Genomic DNA, 21,624 nt, shown 5'->3' with positions numbered 1-21,624 from the left:
TACCTCCCGGCTACAGTCCTAGACCTATTTTTTTATATATATATTTTTATTTGGAAACGGGGTCTCTTAAGCCAGCGAGGCTGGCTTTGAACCTGCGCAATCCTCCTGTCTCAGCCTCCCAAGCGCGGGGATTATGAGCGTGCACCACCACGCCTGGCTTCTTGAGGAATTTAATGTCTTAAGGGAACACATATGCACGTTTGCATATGCTAGCTGGCCTGATGGCACACAGCTGTAATCCCAGTACTTGGGAAGCTGAGACAGAAGAATTGCAGATTTGAAGACAGTCTTATCAATTTAGCAAGACTCTAGGCAACCTAGAGAGACCCTGTTTTAAAATTTTCTTTTTTTTCTTTTTTTTCTTTTTTTTTTTTTTGCGGGTCTGGGGATGGAACCCAGGGGCATTCGACCTCAGAGCTACACCCCCTGCCCAATTTTTTATTCTTTATTTTGAAACGGTCTCACTGAGTTGCAAAGGGCCTCACTAAGTAGCCTAGGCTGTCCGCGAACCCCGATCCTCCGGTCTCAGCCTCCCGAATGCTGGGATTACAAGTGTGCGCCACCACACCTGGCTTAAAGTCTGATGCTCTACCGACTGAGCTATCCGGGCCTACACTTAAATTTATAAGCTCCTGCTTGTAATCTCAGTACTTGGTAGGCTGAGACAGGAGGATCAAGGTTTGTGGACAGCCTCAGCTAAGTTGTGAGGCCTTCTGCAATTTAGTGAGACTTTGTTTCAAAATTAAGAATAGCTGGGCATGGTGGCCCATGCTTGTAATCCCAGCATTTGGGAGGCTGAGACAGGAGGATTGAGGTTCACGGACAGCCTCAGCTATTTAGTGAGGCCCTTTGCAACTCAGCGAGACCCTGTTTCAAGATAAAGAATAAGAAATAGAGCTGGAGCCGGGCGTGGTGGCGCACGCTTGTAATCCCAGCATTTGGGAGGCTGAGACAGGAGGATCGCGGTTCGCCGACAGCCTCAGCTATTTAGTGAGGCCTTCTGCAACTCAGTGAGACCCTGTTTCAAAATAAAGAATAAAAAATAGGGCAGGGGTGTAGCTCGGAGGTCGAATGCCCCTGGGTTCCATCCCCAGACCCGCAAAAAAAAAAAAAAAAAAAAAAAAAGAGAGCTGGGAGTGTAGCTGGGAGGTAGAATGCTTCTGGATTTCCAGTACTGCAAAGAAAAAAAATTAAGAATAAAAAATAGTATTGGGGGTATAGCTCAGAGTGGATTCAATCCCCAGTACCACAATAAATAAATAAATAGAATTTAGAAAAGAGCTGGAGGTGTAGCTCAGAGGTAGAAAGCCCCTGGGTTCCATCCCTAATACCAAAAAAAAAAAAAAAAAAAAAAAATCCTCATAAAACAAAAATCATGTATGAACTAACAGTGAGCTAACATGGTACTTCCTGGGGTCTTTCTTGACATTTCTAAGATTGTGAAGGTCAGTGGCCATTATTTGACTTTAGAAGGTTTTAGAAAAAACCTTTTGGTGTTATGGAATAGTTTCTGCTTGGTTTTTTTCCTCCACTGAGTGGAGATAACTCACGAGGGCAGGGTGAGGAGGGGCATTTCAGATAAGTCATAGAGTTGTAGGATAGTTCGTGTATTTCAAGAATTGCAAGTAATAGAATGTCACTTAAACACAGAGTGAAAAGCAGTGGGAAATGAAGCAAGAGAGGAGTGTCGAGGTAATTATTAGTGGAAATTTATTTTTTATTAAACACAGCAAAGATGACCCATCATAAAAATAGAACAGCTGGGCGTGGTGGCATACACTTGTAATCCCAGCACTTGGGAGGCTGAGACAGGAAGATCAGGCAGGTTCGAAGCCAGCCTCGCTGGTTTAAGAGACCCTGTTTCCAAATAAAAAGATATAAAAAATGGGTCTGGGAGTGTAGCCTGGAGGTAGAAGGATTTCCAGGAACCCCATTACCACCAAAACAACAACAACAAAAAAAAACAACACTTGTAATCCCAGTGCTTGGGAGGCTGAGACAGGAGAATTGCATAGGTTCGAAGCCAGCCTCAGCTACTTAGTGAGGCTCTCAGCAACTTAGTGAGACCCTATTTCCAAATAAAGTATGAAAAAATAGGTCTGGGAGTATAGCCCGGATGTAGAAAAGCCCCTGGGTTTCACCCCCAGTACCAACCAAAAAAAAAAAAAAAAAAAAAAAAACCAGACAAATGTCCACTTAGAAATTTGTTACATTAAGCTGGGTATGGTGGTGCACCTTTGTAACCCCAGTTCTGGATAGGCTGAGACAGGAGGATCCTGAAGGTTTGAAGCCAATCTTGGCTACTTAGTAAGGCTCTCAGCAACTTAGTAAGAGCCTGTTTCCAAAACAAATAGGTCTGGGAATGTAGCCCAGAGGTAGAAGGCCCCTGGGTTGCATCCCCAGTACTACTAAAAAAGAAAAAAAAAAAAAGAAAAAGAAAATGTTATATTAGCCATTACAAGCGTGGTAGCACATGCTTGTAATCCCATTTGGGAGACTGAAAAAGGAGGATCCAGGTTTGCGGCTAGCCTTAGCTATTTGGTGAGGCCCTTTGCAACTCAGACCCTGTTTCAAAATAAAGATTAAGAAATAGGGCTGGGGGTGTAGCTCAAAGGTAGAATGCCCCTGGGTTCCATCCCCAGTACCATTAAAGAAAGAAAGAAAGAAAGAAAGAAAGAAAGAAAGAAAGAAAGAAAGAAAGAAGTTACATTTCTGCAGCATTTTTTTGTTATGAGATTCTTGATTTCACAGTATATATGTGAATGTCACGTACCTAAATTATCAAATACAATGGCAATTTTTGGAAACATGTCCAAAATGGAAAGAATAACTGCATTTTTATGCCAGTGTTGCACTTGCTTCCTTGGAATATGAGGCAGCAGGTCGGAATCCTAGAAAAATCTAAAAATAGGGTAAAAAGACATATACAGCAGGGTGCTGTTGCACTTGTCTATATCCCATCGATTTGAGAGGCTGAGGCAGGAGGATCAAAAGTTCAAGACCAGTCTGGGCAACTTAGCAAGACCTTATCCCAAAATAGTTTGGTGGTAGAGAGCCCCTGGGTTCAGTCCTCAGTAACACACACACACACACACACACACACACACACACACACACACCACAAAAATGTTTATTGCAGCATTGTTTCCAGCAGTGAAACATGAGAAACAAACTAAATGCCCTCTGTAGGGGAGTGGATAAATGTGGTGTATTCATATAATGGAATATTATTCAAATAAGTGAGCTAGTTGTATTAAGATAGATATATCTCTAAGCCAGTGTTAAACCAAATACAATTGCTGGATAAAATATAAGTATGTTTAGGTTTAGTTGAAGTTTAAAATTTTATTTATTTATTTATTTATTTAGCGGGTCTGGGGATGAAACCCAGAGGCATTTGACCTCTGAGCTACACTCCCTGCCCTATTTTTTTTATTCTTTATTTTGAAACCGAGTCTCACTGAGTTGCAGAGCGCCTCACTAAGTAGCTGAGGTTGTCCGCGAACCGCGATCCTCCTGTCTCAGCCTCCCAAATGCTGGGATTACAAGCATGCACCACCATGCCTGGCTTTGAAGTTTAAAAATTTAAATCAGGTAAGATAATACTCTTAATACTTTGTTGTGTACCTATATTGAAAACTTTAAAATACATGGAATGATTAATACCAAATATGGTTAGGTAGTCTGTTATGTTTCTGGTGAAACGGAGGGAAGGAGTGTGTAGTGGGGTAGGTACTAAGTAGCTTCAATATAGGAATACTTTTTTTTTTTTTTTTTGGTGGTACTGGGGTTCCTGGAAGCCCTTCTACCTCGGGGCTACACTCCCAGACCTATTTTTACATTTTCATTTTGGAAACAGGGTCTCCTAAGCCAGCGCGCGGCCGGCTTCGAACCTGCGCAATCCTCCTGTCTCCGCCTCCCAAGAGCGGGGATTACAAGCGTGCGCCACCACGCCCGGCAGGAATACTTTTTATGTACATTCTTGAGAATAATGATTTAAACTAAATTTGACAAAGTGAAGCTGGGTGTGGTGGCACATGCTTGTAATCTCAGTTCTTGGGAGGCTGAGACAGGAGAATCGCAATCTCGCAGCCAGCCTCAACAACTTGTGAGGCCCTTTGCAACTTAGACCCTGTTTCAAAATAAAAAATAAAAGTAGGGCTGGTGGTGAAGCTCAGAGCTAGAATGTCCCCAGTTTCAACCCTCAGTTTCACTTAATAAATAAAGTGTTAAATATTTGTAGAAGTTGGTATAAAATACATTTTTTAATTCTTGGCACTTTTCTGAAAACAGAGCGAAAGGCTAAAGAATAGCATGGATGAAGGCATGAACACTTAGCAGAAAAGACAGTTAAGTTATCCACATTAAGGATGGGCATGGCGCTGGGCGTGATGGGCACGCTTGTAATCCCCAAGTTTGGGAGGTGGAGACAGGAGGATTGCGTAGGTTCGAAGCCATCTGCGCTGGCTTAAGAGACCCTGTTTAAAAAAAAAAAAGAGTATAAAATAGGTCTGGGAGTGTAGCCTGGAGGTAGAAGAGCTTCTAGGAACCCCAGTACCACAAGGAAAAAAAAAAAAAAAAAAAAAAGAAGAATGGGCATGGAAGCTGGGCATGATGGCGCATGCTTATAATCCCAGCACTTGGGAGGCTGAGACAGGAGGATCACAAATTTGAAGCCAGCCTCAGCAGCTGAATCCCTGTTTACAAATAAAAACTTAAAAAGTAGGTCTCGAGATGTGGCTCAAAGGTAGAAGGCTGCTGAGTTCCATCCCTAGTACGACAAAAAAAAAAAAAAAAAAAGGGCATGGTGGATACAGGAGCTCCACAGGAAAAGGGGGGGATACTTGGGCAGAGTTGTTGAATATCTGTAGAGTGGCCTGAGAACTGAACATGTCTAATTCATCCAATGTTCTAGCTAGTGATTTCTGTTTCTTAATACTTTTTAGAGAAATATGAAACGGAATGGGAGCAGAAATTGTTTGAATAGGAGAAGTAGATTTGGTTCTCGAGAAAGAGACTGGCTGAGAGAGGATGTGAAGAGAGGCTGCCTTTACCTTTATGGCGCAGACACTACCACTGCCACTCCAACCACCACCTCCTCCGCCACCTCCTCCTCCTCCTCCTCCTCCTCCTCCGACTTACATCTCGTCCTTTGCACAGTAGAGACGCCAGCATCAGAAATTTGTGCTGGAGAGGGAAGAGAAAGTCTATATTTACAGCTTCATGGAGACCTGGTCAGGTGAGGTCTGAGTTTTTCCACTAATTCTACTGCAGTGTATTTACATGTATTTCTGCTTTGAAGTGAACTTTAGGATTTTAATCATGCTGGACCTAATGTTGATTACGGAGTCACTAGGCTTGAAGAGAGATTTGTTCCTGGAATACTGAGTTTATGATTCTTGATTTTAAAAGCTCTGATGGTGGAAAATTTGAGGATTCTTTTATTTGTAATACATTGTAGGTCAGATATCTGAATTTAAGTGTCTTAAAAATTACTTGTTTTGGAAAGTATAAATACAATGAAATTAGCTGGGCGTGGTGGCGCACGCTTGTAATCACCACACTTGGGAGGAAGAGACAGGAGGATCGCGTAGGTTCAAAGCCAGCCGTGCTGGCTTAAGAGACCCTGTTTCCAAATAAAAATATAAAATAGATCTGGGAGTGGAACTCAGAGGTAGAAGGGTTTCCAGGAACCCCAGTACCACCAAAAAAAAAAAAAGAAGAAGAAGAAAAGAAGAAATAAAATACAATGAAATCTAAATATATAGAAGAAGAGAGAATGAAAAGTTTTTATCTGTTCCCCATTCATCAATTGCCCAGACCTTTTCATGAAGTCTGTTGTTATCACCCATTTCTTAGACATCCTAGGGTCTTCTGTGCAGTTAGAAGCATGAAGCTTGCAGTTATAGCATATACATATATACACACTCATGCATGAGTGTCTATATGCAACTCATTGTTGACTTGATAGCTCTAGGATATCTTCCATATTAATATTTATATAGTTATCCTTTATTTAGTGGCTATATAGTATTCCATTTTTTGAATACACCATAAATTTAGACAGCATTATATTATGAGCATTCAATTTTTTTTTTTTTTTTTTTTTTTTGTGGTACTGGGGTTCCTGGAAACCCTTCTACATCCAGGCTCTTCTCCCAGACCTATTTTATACTTTTTTTTTTTTTCATTTGGAAACAAGGTCTCAAGCCATTGCAGTGGTTGGCTTCTGCATGATCCTCCTGTCTCCGCCTCCCAAGAACGGGGATTACAAGCATATGCCACCACGCCCAGCTTCAATTTTTTTTTTAACTGAACAGACTGAAACCAGGAGCATTCTACCGCCAAGCTACATCCCTAATTGGTTTTATTTTATGTTGTACTGGGAATTGAACCCAGGGGTAGTCAACCTTGAAGTTGTACCCCCAAACCTATTTTATTATTTTATTTTATTTTTATTTTTTTATTTTTTTGCGGTACTGGGTGTGGAACCCAGTGGCATTCTACTTCTCAATGCCACAATTTGTCGTTATACCTATGTATGCAGGAGTCTATGCGAGGGTAAACTCCTAGAAATAGAATTTCTGGGTCAAAGATATGACTATATATATATATATATATATATATATATATATATATATATATATATATATATTGTGTGTGTGTGTGTGAGGGGGGGTGTCTTGGGATGGAACCCAGGGGAATTCGATCTCTGAGCTACACCCCCAGCCCTATTTTTTATTCTTAATTTTGAAACAGGGTCTCACTAAGTTGCAGAGGGCCTCACTAAGTAGCTGAGGCTGGCTGTGAACTGTGATCCTTTGGTCTCAGCCTTCCAAATGCTGGGATTACAAGTGTGCGCCACCACGCCTGGCTTGACCATTTATAATTTTGATAGGTGGTGTTGGTTGAGTTTCCTCTTCATTGAGCTTATATTTTAACCAAAATATAAAAGTATACTGACTTCCTCTTGTATTCTCCAAAACATACTAATCTTAATTTTATATATAAATAATATAGACACATATTCTGCTTGTAAATAGAAATGTTGACTTTTTTTTTTTTGGTACTAAGGATGGAACTCTGGGGCATTCTACCTGTGAGCTACACCCCTAGCCCTATATTATGTTCTTTATTTTTTTGAAACAGGGTCTCAGTGAAGTTGTAAAGGGCCTCACTAAGTATCTGAGGCTGTCCGAGAACCCAGATCTTCCCACCTCAGCCTCCCAAATGCTGGAATTACAAGCGTGTGCCACCATGCCCGGCTTTGATTCAGCTTTTTTAAAAAAGCCACCATTAGTTCTTTGAATTAGGCATCAAATAAGAGCCTGACCACTGTTTCTCTGTTCTCCCCATTCTCTATAATATATGTCTTGAGACAGGATTTAAAGCTGTGGACTCAATTCCGTTGAAAGTGAGAAAGAAAGCTCCTGCTTATACCTTAAAGGTGTGGTAACAATAGTAACACCTTTAGCTGAGCTAAAAATTGCTGTCATTTTAAAAGCATAAACTGAGGTTTGCCATATATTCCTTTTAGGATTGGACTAATTCCTAAAAAAGTAGATTAGCATTTGAATGTTGTCTTTGTTCCCTAGTTAACTACATTTCCTAAATCTATTTGTACGATGAAAGGATCAGACTGGGTGATCCTTAGGCTTTTCTAAATCTTAACACCGATTCTGATCTAATTTTATCAGGCGGAAAGCCTTGACCTAGATTATAGCTGGTAGTGATTGAGTTCACTTATTTAAGCATATGACTTACTCATTTGTTCACTAATATTGTTCATACAAAGATATTAGAAATGTGGAGAAACCTAGAATTGGTTTGCTACTAGTAGTTTTGTAATTAGTTAAGAATCTCAATGTGATAGTTTATTTACTTATGCAAATCTAAACTTTATGCAAAGTAGAATGCTTGTCTCTCTTTAGCCTTGTAGCCTTGATCATTTATAATGAAATAGCCCCTTGAAGATATAATTGATTAGAAATCAGTGAAAACATTATTGAACTGTGGTTTGAAACAATATATATATATATATTTTTTTTTTTATTGCTGGAGCAAGAGCTTAAGAATTTTCCAAAAAAGGATGATGATGACGATGATGATGATAATACATCTCAGCTAACATTAAATACTTAATTTTTTAGTCAATGTGTTTATTGTTTTATGCATATTTCCTCATTAAATCCTTACAGTACTTCTAAGGGCAGTAGTTTCATTTCTTGCATGTAAGAAAGAGACGAAGAAGTCAAGTAACTTGCTTATAGTCAGGCAGGTACTGGCAGGCAGTTGTAATGCCTAACATTCAACATTCAAGTAGAGATGGACTTCCTTCCATGAAGGGGCTCCGTAGGAGAGGAGATCGTTGACACAGCAGCTCCTTTTGCTTAATCATGCTATTTCAAGATCTTTAGATCTCTTACTCAGCTGTTAATCCCTTGAGTTCAGTCTTATCTAATTAAAGGAGAAGGTACTTTCTTCAGAATAGCTCTTCGTGAGATAGTTGCCAATCTTAATTTTTTTTTTTTATGGTACTGGAGATTGGACCCAGGGACATTCTATCTTTGAACATTCCTATGCCTTTTTTTTTTTTTTTTAAATAGGGTCTTGTTAGGTTGCTGAGGATGGCCTCCAACTTGTGATATCATTGTCTCAGCCTTGTAAATATTGGGTTGTTGGCCTGCCCCACTGCTCCTGGCTACACGTCTTAACAATTAGATATTTAGACTCATACCATATATTCAATTTTACATCTTCCTACTTAACAGATCATCTTAATTTTACTATGACATTAAAAGTTTTTTAGATACTGGCTTGAGGTTGCACGCCTATAATTGTAGTACTTGAGAGGCTGAGACAGGAGAGTCACAGGTTCAAGGACAACCTCAATAACTTAGACCCTGATTCAAAATAAAAAATGAAAAAATAATAAATGGAGGTTTAGCTTAGGTAAAATGCCCTTGGGGTTTATAACCAGTACCAAAAAAAGAAAAGAAATTTCTTTCTTTTTTTTTTTTTGGTGGTACTGGGGTTCCTGGAAACCCTTCTACCTCCGGGCCACACTCCCAGACCCCCCATTTACACACACACACACACACACACACACACACATTTTTTTTTAAATTTGGAAACAGGGTCTCTGCTGGCTTCGAACCTGCGCAATCCTCCTGGCCTCACAGGCCTTGGCACTGGCCTCACCACCCAGCATTCTCCTGTCCTGGCCTCTGAGGCCCTGGCAATGGCCTCACCGCAAGGCAGGCTCCAGTCCCGGCCTCATTGGCCCCGGCAATGGCCTCACCACCTGACAGGCTCCAATCCCAGCTTCTAAGGCTCCGGCAACATTCTCGCCTACTGGCAGGCTCCAATCCCGGCCTCATTGGCACCGGCTTCCCTGAATGGCAGTCTCCTGTCCTGGACTCCCAGGCCCTACTACTGTCCTTGCCACATGGCAGGCTCCGATCTCATTCCTCAAAGGTCCCAACACCAGCCTTGCCTCATGGCAGGCTCTAATCCCAGCCTCGCTGGCTCTGGCACCGGCTTCGCTGAATAGCATGCTCCGATCCCAGCCTCCAGACCCCGGCACCAGCCTTGCTGCAAGGCAGGTTCCAGTCCCGACTTTGCTGGCCCTGGCACCAGCCTTAATGCTTGGCAGGCTCCAGTCCCATCCTCACTGGCCCTGGCACCGTCCTCACCACAAGGCAGGCTCCGATCCCGGCCTCACTGACCCCGGCACTAGCCTCGCCGCACAGCAGGCTCTGATCCCAGCCTCGCAGGCCCCAGCACCGGCCTCACTGCACGGCAGGCTCCGATCCCGGTCTCGGAGGCCCCAGCACCGGCCTTGCCTTATGGCAGGCTCCTATCCCAGCCTTGCTGGTCCCTTATTTTTTTTCTTTTGAAACAGGGTCTCACTAAGTTGTAGAGGGCCTCACTAAATAGCTGAGGCTGACCACGAACCCATGATACTCCTGTCTCAGATTTCCAAGTACTGGAATTAAAAGTGTGTGCCACCATACCTGGCAAGATTGTATATTTCTATTAAACTCCTCAGTGATGTATTATTCCCTGAGTAGCAAGGAAGTAAGTAGTGTCTTGCACTTTGCAAATACTCATTTTCTTTTTCTCTTGCTTCCTTTTTCTTTTTTGTTTTTGATTTTGGGGATTTGATCCAGGATCCCTTTATGCTAAGCACTTGCTCTACCACTGAACTACACCCCCATTCCAAAGTGCTCAATAAATATTACCTGTTTGTCTCGTTTCAAATTGTTTAACTCTTAGTAGTATTGTATTGACTAAACCATTGCTTCATAAATCTTTACATGTTGAATTCCTTCGGCAAGGTCCTAGAAATAGGTTGCTGGGACTAAAATATGTGCTTTCTCTAAATCATCCATTATTTCCTTCCTCAACTGTTTTTTAAGTCATGGACTCATTGCTTGAGTATAACTGAAGGGTTCCAGAATTTTAGCACTTATTGAAACCTTAGATCATCTACTAATGAATCTGTGTTTAACCCAACAATCCCCATTTATTGTGGAGGCAGGTTGTTTTGCTTGTCACAAGACCTGAGGAGACTTAGCTAGCATTTAGGGGCAAGGCCTCAAAGCCAAAAACTTCCCACTGGAAGTCACTGAGACCACTTCCCTTCATTTTATAAATGTGCAATGGGGCAGAGGGCTCAGGTTGAAAGCACGTTCCTCATGCTGGCTCCTGGGAGAACTGCAGTTGGGACACTGGTGGCTTGTCCCCCAGTTCATTACTCTTTGCATAGGCTGCTTGGCCTTTTTCTCTTTAATTGTTCAAGTGATAAATGACTCACCAGTGAGGCTTAGTGCACTCATGGCCTTCTGTGTGAAAAGTTGTACCAAGAGCATGCGCCATAAAATGGATTGCCCTTTGACTCATGGTATCTACTTTTATACTTAGTCATCAAAATGACTAAGATTTTCAAATGTTTGTGACAGCCATCATTTAAGATAAGTTGAGTGCTAATAGAATGTTTATAACATGATAATGCCCATGGGATTTGGGATCCTGAGTTCTAATCACTGTTTGTTTTGTAGTACTGGGGACTGAACAGTGCATTCTACCTCTTAGCTATACCCTCAGCCCTAGTTTTCTTTCTTTCTCTCTTTCCTTCTTTCCTTCTTTCTTTCTTTTTTATTTTTTGTGGTACTGGGGTTCCTGGAAACCCTTCTACCTCCGGGCTACACTCCCAGACCTATCATATATATATATATATATATATATTTTTTTTTTTTTTTTTTTTTACTTTGGAAACAGGGTCTCTTAAGCCAGAGAGGCTAGATCCTAGATTAAATGCCACCATTTCTTATTTGCAAAATAGGCAGTTTTGTAATACCATAAATATCTTCAGCATAGTGTCAAGTCTGAAGTATCTTTATTGTTACTATTTGAATTACTCATTATATCACTGATTTTAACATTTGCAGATTTATCTTCATAGATGGAGAGAGATTAAAAATTTTGGGGTGGTGGTGGTACTGGGGTTCCTGGAAGCCCTTCTACCTCCGGGCTACACTCCCAGACCTATTTTTATATTTTTTATTTGGAAACAGGGTCTCCTAAGCCAGCGCGCGGCTGGCTTCGAACCTGCGCGATCCTCCTGTCTCTGCCTCCCAAGCACGGGGATTACAAGCGTGGGCCACCACGCCTGGCGAGATTAAATTTTAATCTGAATTTGGCATAGAGAATGCTGCTCTGGTTTTTTTGGTTAGGTCTTTTCACAGATACATACACACACTCTATTTTGTGTGTGTGTGTGTGTGTGTGTGTGTGTGTGTGTGTGTGTGTGTGTGTGTTATTAGGGATGGAACCCAGGTTCGTGCTAAATTGTAGAGGCTGGCCTCAAACTTGGAATCCTTCTGTCTTACATTCCTGTGTACTGGGAATATAAGCTTGTGTGCCACCATGCCCTGTTTGTTAGATTTCTGACACTATGTTAATCCGTGTTGGGTTTTAATAGTGTGTAGTTTTGCCTCCCACTATTAACTAGAAGAGAGAGAGAGAGAGAGAGAGAGAGAGAAAGAATGAATGTGTGTGTGTGTGTGTGTGTGTGTGTGTGTGTGTGTGTGTAGTGCTGGTGATTGAACCCAGTCTCACATGTTAGGCAAGCACTCTACCACTCACCTACACCTCCAACCCCTAACTAGAACTCTTATAAAATGGTACATGGAACAAATTTACTCTTCTCTAGCTGGGCATGGTGGCGCACGCTTGTAATCCCAGCATTTGGGAGGCTGAGACAGGAGGATCCTGGTTAGTGGACAGCCTCAGCTACTTAGTGAGGCCCTCTGCAACTTAGTGAGACTCTGTCTCAAAATAAAGAATAAAAAAATAGGGCAGAGGGTGTAGCTCAGAGGTCTGGATGCCCCTGGGTTGCATCCCCAGACCCACACAAAAAAAGAAAATTACTTTTATATGTATCTTAATTATGAACACTACTTGGAATACTGAAATTCAGGGAAATACGACTATTGGCTGAGAGACATAGTTTGCTTTGGTAGCATTGCTGCATTGAATCACTGGTTTCATGAGAAATTATCATATGCACCTATAATTCAGATTTACATGGTCATTAGTAGTCTTATTGTTCTCCTTAAGCAATAGAAATAGTTCAGATGTGGAATAAGCTTTTTACTAGATGGGCATGGTCGTGTGCATCTGTAATCCCAGTATTTGGGTAGCCAAGACAGGAGAATCACAGATTTTAGGGCAGCCTCAGCAAATAGTGAGACTTTCATCAACCTAACAAGACTGTTTCAGAAATAAAGTAGTGCTGGGCGTGGTGGCACACAATTATAATCCCAGCATTCAGGAGGCTGAGACAGGAGAATCACGGTTCATCGACAGCCTCAGCTACTTAGGCCCTTTGCAATTCAGTGAGACCCTGTTTCAAAATAAAGAATAAAAAATAGGGCTTGGGGTATTGCTCAGAGATAGAATGCCCCTGGGTTCTATCCCTATTGCAAAAAAAAAAAAAAAAAAAAAAAAAAGAAAAGAAAAAGAGGGCTTGGAGTATGGCTCAGAGGCAAAATGCCCCTGGGTTCAATCCCTAGTACCACAAAAAAAAGAAAGAATAAAGCTTTTTGTTGACAACATCACAGTCTTCTATTTCACAGTATATAATTTCTCTTTGATTTGTGAGAGACTTAACAAATAACCAGTTACTAGCCTGTTAAACTTTTGGAACTTTGAAACAAAAAACTGAGCTGTAAGCATATTATAGCGTCCCTCCCCACAGCTGCTCTCAAGCAGATGAGTTTGATGAGTAAATGGAGCTGGTCTGTACTGCTTTAAGTATTACTTGTTTACTCATTTATGCTGAATTAATGAGAGCACATGTTCAGGTTTTCTTCATGGTTTTCTACTCTCAGGGAAAAATACTTTAAAAATTGAAATATATATAAAGAGTATTTGTAAAACCCAAAATCTAGAGAACTTTTTTTAGGCCAGGAAATTTGATCAAGTAAAATATGTTAGAATTGGGATATTTCCATTTCTCTCTGTTTTCTGGAGAGAAATAGGGAAATTGACAAGTGAGAGTTAGCTTGAAAGCATAATTATTCTTGGTCCTGAATATATGATCATTATATTCAATTATAGTATTTAAATTCATTGAACTCTGTATCCTGAAATAGTAGGGTTTAGGTGGAAATTGTACTATATTAGGAAGATGTCTTAGATACCTCATAGACGTACGTGTGTGTATGTGTATGTGTGTGTATGTGTGTTACTAAGGATTAAACTCAGAGGCATTCTGCTTCTGAGCTACACCCCCAGAACTTTTTTATTATTTTGTTTTGAAATGGGGTTTTTCTAGATTCCAGAGAGTCTTGCTAAGTTCCTGAGGCTGGTTTTGAACCTGCAATTCTTCTGTCTTAGCCTTCCAACTACTGGGATTACAGGCGTGTGCCACCATGCGTGGCTCATAGACATTTATTTATTTATTTATTTATTTATTTATTTATTTATTTATTTATTATTGTGGTACTGGGGATTGAACCCAGGAGCATTTTACATCCGAGTTACCTGCAGCTCTATTTTTTATTCTTTATTTTGAAACAGGATCTCACTAAATTGTGGAGGGCCTCACTAAGTAGCTGAGGCTGGCTGCAAAGCTAGGATCTTCCTGTCTCAGCCTCCCAAATGCTGGGATTACAAGTGTGAGCCACCACGCCTGGTTCATAGACTCTTTTTAAAAAATTTTGTGAGATTGTGGATCAAACTCGGCCTCATACATGCTATATAAGTGCTCAACCACTGAGCTACATCCTCAGTCGTCGTCGTCCTCCTCCTCCTCCTCCTCTTCCTCCTCCTCCTCCTCCTCCTCCTCCTCCTCTTCCTCCTCCTTTTTTCCAGAGGCAGGGACTTTCTAAATTATCTGGGCTGGCCTGGAAGTTGCAGTCACCCTACCTGAGCCCTCCAGTCATTGGATTACAGGTGTGGACCTCACAAGCAGCTTCTTTTTTTTTTTTTTATGCTACTGGTACTGGGGTTCCTGGAAGCCCTCTACCTCTGGGCTACACTCCCAGACACATACTTTTTATATTTTTATTTGGAAACAGGGTCTCTTAAGCCAGAGAGGCTGGCTTCACACCTGCGCAATCCTCCTGTCTCTGCCTCCCAAGCGTGGGGATTACAAATGTGCGCCACCATGCGCGGCAAAGGGTCTCACTAAGTTGCTGAAGGTCTTCGCTGGCCTTGATCCTCCTGTCTCAGCCTCCAAGCACTGGGATTACAGGTGTGCGCCACCATGCCAAACCTGGCTTCTTTATCTTATGTAGTCCAGACGTACCCATGCAACTTCATTGTTCATAGTCCCATTCCTAAAGAGAACACAGAGTAAATCTAGCTTGTCTTGACATCCGAAGGTGGAGCTCTTTGCTCCATGAGACTCCTTGTTTTCAGATTTGCCGTCCTCCGTTCAGTCTTCTGGTTAGTTGGCTTTACAGATAGGCAGGGTATTAGAAGTCCTTCGTGTGTGTGTGTGTGTGTGTGTGTGTGTGTGTGTGTGTGTGTGTGTGTGTCTGAAATTGAACCCAAGGGAATTCTACCTCCAAGCTACCCTAACCCTAACCCTGTTTTCTATTTCTAAGTTACAGAAGTCCTCAGTAGCTAAGGCTGCCTGCAAACCTGTGATCCTTCTGTCTCAGCCTCAAGTACTGGGATGCACCACCACCACTGGCTCAAAGTCCTTTTTTTTTTTTGGGTGGTACTGGGGTTCCTGGAAACCCTTCTACCTCTGGGCTACACTCCCACACTCCCAGACCTATTTTATATTTTTATTTAGAAACAGGGTCTCTTATGGCTTCGAACCTATGCGATCCTCCTGTCTCTGCCTCCCAAGCGCAGGGATACAAGCGTGTGCCACCACGCCCAGCTCGAAGTCCTTAAAATGCATTTTTCTCAGGAAAATTTTACCATTGTGTTGAGACAGTGCCTAACAATATCATAGACCTTTATGAATTTTTATTTTCTTTAGCTAGGGATTAAAGTTTTTTGGCTGGAAATCTTATTTTTCAGTTCAATTAAATTATTTATTGGTTTTTATTTATTGCTTTTTCTTCTTTGATCAGTTGTTCTTTGGTTCTTTGTAGTAATATACTTTGAGTAAATTTCAGTTTCTGGAAGCTAAAAGTCTGAACTGAGTAATAAAGTGCAGGTGGTTTTCTTTTTTCTTTCTTGCATATTCATCTGACTTCTGTTCCTCAGTTACTGTGATGCAGTTGGTCACAGGCAGCTCTGGTGTGCTCATTTGTTTTACATTTTTTTTTACTTAAATCTTGTTGCTAACAGCATTTTCTAGTTTCTCAACTAAAAAAACAAAGATGTCTTTATCTTTTTTACAGGATGGGAAGTGTATAATTTCTTCTAGTTAGTATAATTCTTGAGTTTCTAAATAGACTGTTTAATCTTTAAGACCTTTTGAACATACATAGACTGGCTGGCCTACCTTTCTTTTCTTTTTTCTTTTTCCTTCCCTCCTTCTCTTCCTCCTTTCTCCCTTCCTTTTCTTCCTTTGAAAACCACATGTTTAGTTGTATCATGTGATATAAAAGAAAATCTTGACTTAGAAAATAAAATACAAGTATGTTGAAAGATGAAAACATTAAGAAGGGCTGGGGTGTAGCTCAGTGGCAAAGCACTCGTCTTGGGTTTAATCCCTAGTGCCAAAAAGACAACAACAACAACAACAAAAGTCAAGCTTTAAAAAAGCCTAATACATTAAATGAAGTGTTTTTATTACTTACCAAGCTTTTCTTTTGAATTGTGTAAGCAGGAGACTGGAACCTACTGAACGACCTCTTCAGATTGTTTATGATTACTTGTCCAGGCTGGGATTCGAAGATCCTGTGCGCATACAGGAGGAGGCTACAAATCCTGACCTTGGCTGTATGATTCGATTTTATGGTGGTAAGAATTCATCAGTGGCTTTGTGACTATGTTAACTACTTTTAAGTTGATTACTTGTACCTCTTTCTTTACTTCCTTCCCTCCTTTCCTTTTTCCTTTCTTCTTTTCTGTTCTTTTTTCTTTTTTGTGATACTGGGGATTGAACTCAGAGGCATTATACTTTTTTTTTTTTTTTTTTTTTGGTGGTACTGGGGTTCCTGGAAGCCCTTCTCCCTCTGGGCTACACTCCCAGACCTATTTTATATTTTTTTATTTGGAAACAGGGTCTCTTAAGCCAGCAAGGCTGGCTCCAAACCAGCGCTATCCTCCTGTCTCTGCCTCCCAAGCACGGGGATTACAAGCGTGCACCACGCCCAGCGGAGGCATTATACTTCTAAGCTACACTTCCAGCCCTCTTTTATTTTTATTTTGAAACTGGGCCTTTCTAGATTGCTGAGAGTGTCTACTTAACTGAGGCTGACCTTGAACCTGAAATTCTTTTATCCTCCCAAGTACTGGAATTACAGGTGTGAGCCACCATGCCTGGCTTCCTTCAGGTTTTTTAAGTATTTTATCACAAGCTATTTTTAAGTCACTTATCTAATGTAGTTCAAACAACCAAACTGTGACAAAAACTGAAGGTCAGGGAGTTAGTAAGATTTAAAAGTATTACCAGGCCTGGCGTGGTGGCGCACACTTGTAGTCCCAGCATTTCGGAGGCTGAGATAGAAGGATCGCGATTTATAGACAGCCTCAGCCTCAGCTACTCAGTGAGGTCCTTTGTAACTTAGTGAGACTCTGTTTCAAAATAAAGAATAAAAAATTGGGCTGGGGTGTAGCTTGGAGGTAGACTGCCCCTGTGTTTCATCCCCAATACCACCACCAAAAAAAAAAAAAAAGTTTACCAAAAACATCTTTCTTTTTTATTTGTATCTTTTTGTTCTTGTGTTTTGATACCTTATTATATTTTTATTCATTTGCCAGACAGAATCTTGATCAAATTAAGCTTTAGTGTGAATTTTTTTCTCAAGCTCATGGCAAGATCTATGAACTTAGTTCATAGTTAGAAATAGTTAATGATTATCATGTATGATTTTTTGTGTGGGTATGTGTGTGGTACTGGGATTGAACCCAGGGGGTTTCTAACTGAACTATACCCCTAGTCCTATTGTTTTATTTTGAAACAGGGTCTTGTTGAGTTACTTTGATCTGGCTTCAAACCTATGACCCTCCTGTCTTGGCCTCCTAAGTACTAGGCGTGTACTACCATGCCTGGCTCAATATGCCAGTTTTATTGAACATATTTAACAAAATATTTTATTTATAATAATTTTTATCATAGTAGTATTTTATGACATGTAGTTTCCTTACAAGCTGGTTTCAGCACACTCCAGTAACCCCAGTTCTAGGGAGGCTGACAGCAGGAAGATCTCAGGTTTGAGGCCAACCAGGGCAACTTGAACAAGACCTTGTTTGAAAATAAAAAATAAAATAGGGCTGGAGTTTAGCTCGAGGTTAGAATGCCCCTATGGTCAGTAGTTTAATCTCTAGTACCGCCCCCCAAAATTGGTTTTATTTCACTTTATTCCTTCTTCCTTTCTTTCTTTCTTTCTTCTTCTTTTTCTTGGTACTGGGGATGGAACCAGGGGCATTCTACCTCCGAGCTATACCCCTAGCCCTATTTTTTATTCTTTATTTTGAAACAGGGTCTCGCTGAGTTGCAAAGGGCCTCAATATGTAGCTGAGGCTGTCTGTGAACTGCGATCCTCCTGTCTCAGCCTCCCAAATTCTGGGATTACAATCATGCACCACCATGCCCAGCCATAAAGATCATTCTTATGAGATGTTTTTCCTTTTCTTGTTTACCTTTGACCAGAACATATTAATATTTGGTCTGTATTTGTTAATTTTATGGTTAGCTCTGCTGATCTGTAGCTATCCTGTATATCAGCTTTTAAGAATGAAACCTACAGAGGAAATAAGATTTGAATTGAAGAAACAAGTTATTATTGTGAATAAAGTCTAAGTAATTTTTGTGTTTCTTAATTTTTAGAGAAAATAAAATTTAGCTATTATCTTTGGGGAAGCTAATGAAGATTTTTTTCTTTTTTGATACTGGGGATTGAACCTCGGAGCATTCTACCTCCAAACTACACTCTCAGCCAACCAACCAACCAACCTTCCTTCCTTCCTTATTTATTTATTTTACCAGGGGTGGAACCCAGGGAATTTTCTACCTCTGGGCTGTACTCCCAGACCTATTTTTTTATATTTTATTTGGAAACAGGGTCTCACTAAGTTGCTGAGAGCCTCACTAAGTAGCTGAGGCTGGCTTCAAACCCATGCGTTCCTCCTGTCTCAGCCTCCCAAGCACTGGGATTACAAGCGTGCGCCACCACGCCCGGCTCTACCATTTTTTAAATTAAATTTTATTTTATTTGGTGGTACTGGGGGTGGAACCCAGAGGCTTTCTACCTCCAGGCTATACTCCCAGACCTTTTTTATATTTTATTTGGAAACAGGGTCTCACTAAGTCGCTGAGAGCCTCACTAAGTAGCTGAGGCTGGCTTCAAACCTGTACGATCCTCCTGTCTCAGCCTCCCAGTTGCAGGGATTACAAGCGTGCGCCATCATGCCCGGCTTTACCATTTTTATTTTAAAAGAGAGTATCACTAAGTTGCTGAGACTGGTCTTGAACCTGCAATCCTTCTGTCTCAGCCTCCCAAGTACTGCAGTTACAGGCTTGTGCCACCATACTTGACTAGGATTTTCTGTATAACAGACTACTGTAGGAAGAAGAGTAGCATTGCTTGTCTGGTATTGTTTTTATTTCGGAAATGTAGTCCACATTCCTTTAGTCAGGGGAAGTAGGCATAATTGTTTCTACTATGATTTGCTAAAGCTTTTCTGGGTTATTTTCAGGAAGTGTAAAGATTGGTTTTCAAACACATTGGATCTCAAAACTACAGCATAAATTATTTATTTTTTAGGTCAGTTTTAAAATTATATTTATACTTTTCTGGAAATGATCATGATGGTCATACTGTTAAATGTATATCACAACCATGTTCTTATCTTTAGTTGAAGTGTTGTGGCAATTTTTGTTTTTCTTTTTCTATAAGGAAAAATTTTAGATTAAAACCAAGTAGTGAGCCAGGTATAGTGGCGCGCGCTTGTAATCCCAGTACTTGAGAGGCTGAGACAGGAGGATTGCAGTTCACAGACAGCCTCAGTTATTTAGTGAGGTCCCTCTGCAACTTAGTAAGACCCTGTTTGAAAATAAGGAATAAAAAATAAGGCTGGCATTGTAGCTCAAAGGTAGAATGCCCGTGGGTTCAATCCCCAGTACTACAATAAGGAAAACAAAACAAAACAGTAGTAAGCCTGGTGTGGTGGCAGAGGCTTGTAATCAGACTACTTTGGAGGCTGAAACATGAGGATCACAGATTCAGAGCCAACCTTGGCAATTTAGCAAGACTCTCAGCAACCTGAGAGACCCTGTTTCCAAATAAGAAATAAATTCACCCTGGGAGTATAGCTTGGGGGTAGAATGCCTTGGGTTCAAACCCCAGTATAAAAAACAAAAACAAAAAACAGTAGTATCATCCTGGTATGGTGGCACATACTTGTAATCTCAGGACTTGGGAGGTTGAGACAGGAGGATTGCGGGTTCGAGACTACCCTCAGCAACTTATGAGACCCTGTCTCAACATAAAAAATAAAATCAGACTGGGGTATAGCTTAGAAATAGAATGCCTCTGGACGCAATCCCCAGTACCACAAACAAATAAATGAATTCCAGTATTGTGTTTCCTTCTCAGACCTGGACTTAAAATGCTTTATTGAAATTATATATTTGTCTTTAAGGTAAAGCACTTATCACTCATGCAGTAGAATACTCTGCATTCCTAAAAAAGAATGGGGGTGATTTTTTTCCCCTGTAAACTGAAATGAAGTAGAGCTTCTATTACCATTTACGTGGAGAAGGAAAGGAACAAAGAGTACACATATGCATGTATGTATGTGTGTGTGTGTGTGTGTGTGTGTGTGTGTGTGTGTGTGTAGCTTTTTATGTAAGAGAGACAGGAAAATGAACATACATAGACAAATATATAGCCCTTGAATTCTTGAGTGATTTAAAAGTGAATGAGTGAGTGAGAGAGTAAGTACCAGAAAGGGAATATAAATAAAATCCTGTGGTAGTTCATGGACAAAACGTAGTTGCCAGGTTGAAATTAAATCTGAGAAAAATTGTTAAGACTTAATTTGAGGAAAACAACCCATTTAATTACCAAGAAATGTGTGTGCGTGCGTGCGTGCGTGTGTGTGTGTGGTGTGTTGGGAATGGAACCTAGGGGCATTCTACCTCTGAGCTACATCCCCACCCCCTATTTTTTATTCTTTATTTGGAAACAGGGTCATACTAAGTTGTGGAAGGCTCACTAAGAAGCTGAGATCGGCCGCAAACCCAGATCCTCTTCTCTCAGCCTAAGTACAGGGATTACAAGCATCCACCACCACACCCAGCCATAAAACATGTTTTAAAAACAATTTGGGCCAGGTATGGTGGCACATGCCTGTAATCCCAGTATTTGAGAAGTTCAGACAGGAGGATCACAGGTTCAAAGCCAGCCTCAGCAACTTCGTGAGACCCTGTTTCAAAATACAAAATTGTAAAAAGGGCCTGGGGTGTAGCTCCGAGGTAGAATGCCCCTGGGCTCAATCCTTAGTACAAAAACAAAACAAAAACAAAAACTTTGAACAGTAATATGTGACTTACCTGATTATGTTTGAACCAGAATTCTTCATTCTATGTTTTCATTCTAAAATGAAAGTTGGGCTTTTTAGTGTCAGGGAACTACTCAATGAGATTTCTTTTCCATTCAGGTATACTGCACAATAATTGACTTTGGTGCCGCTAATTTTCTGCCACCACTGGATACATTATAGCATGGACAGGATCTTAACATTCCCATAACCAGCTATTTCAGTACAGTACAAAAGAGTACCAGTTGGAGTGGGCATGGTGGCCCATGCTCATAATCCTAGCCTTTGGAAGGCTGAGACAGGAGGATCTGGGTTGGCAGACAGACTCAGTGTGACCCTGTTTCAAAATAAAGAATAAGCCGGGCGTGGTGGCGCACGCTTGTAATCCCAGCATTCGGGAGGCTGAAAGCAGAGGATCGAGGTTCATGGACAGCCTCAGGT

General features: G+C 41.0%; 1 protein-coding gene across 2 annotated transcripts in view; it reads left to right on the top strand.

Annotated features, from left to right (window-relative positions):
• Positions 1–21,624, top strand: part of PHLPP2 (PH domain and leucine rich repeat protein phosphatase 2) — a gene marked incomplete at both ends in the record, with an annotated part of 83,178 nt that overhangs the window by 8,123 nt on the left and 53,431 nt on the right. Inside the window, 2 exons of one of the 2 annotated variants that reach the window (XM_080702165.1) lie at positions 4,947–5,239; positions 16,304–16,437. In XM_080702165.1, coding sequence (XP_080558291.1) covers positions 4,947–5,239; positions 16,304–16,437 — 427 coding nt within the window. Of the gene's footprint in view, positions 1–4,946; positions 5,240–16,300; positions 16,438–21,624 lie in introns of both variants that reach the window. The other variant, XM_080702164.1, reaches the window with a different exon arrangement.

The sequence above is a fragment of the Muscardinus avellanarius genome (genome assembly GCF_963383645.1).
Source record: "Muscardinus avellanarius genome assembly, chromosome: 10".
In the NCBI taxonomy this organism is placed as follows: Eukaryota; Metazoa; Chordata; class Mammalia; order Rodentia; family Gliridae; genus Muscardinus; species Muscardinus avellanarius.
Note: the sequence above shows the minus strand (reverse complement) of the source record. Positions and strands in the feature narration are given on the sequence as shown.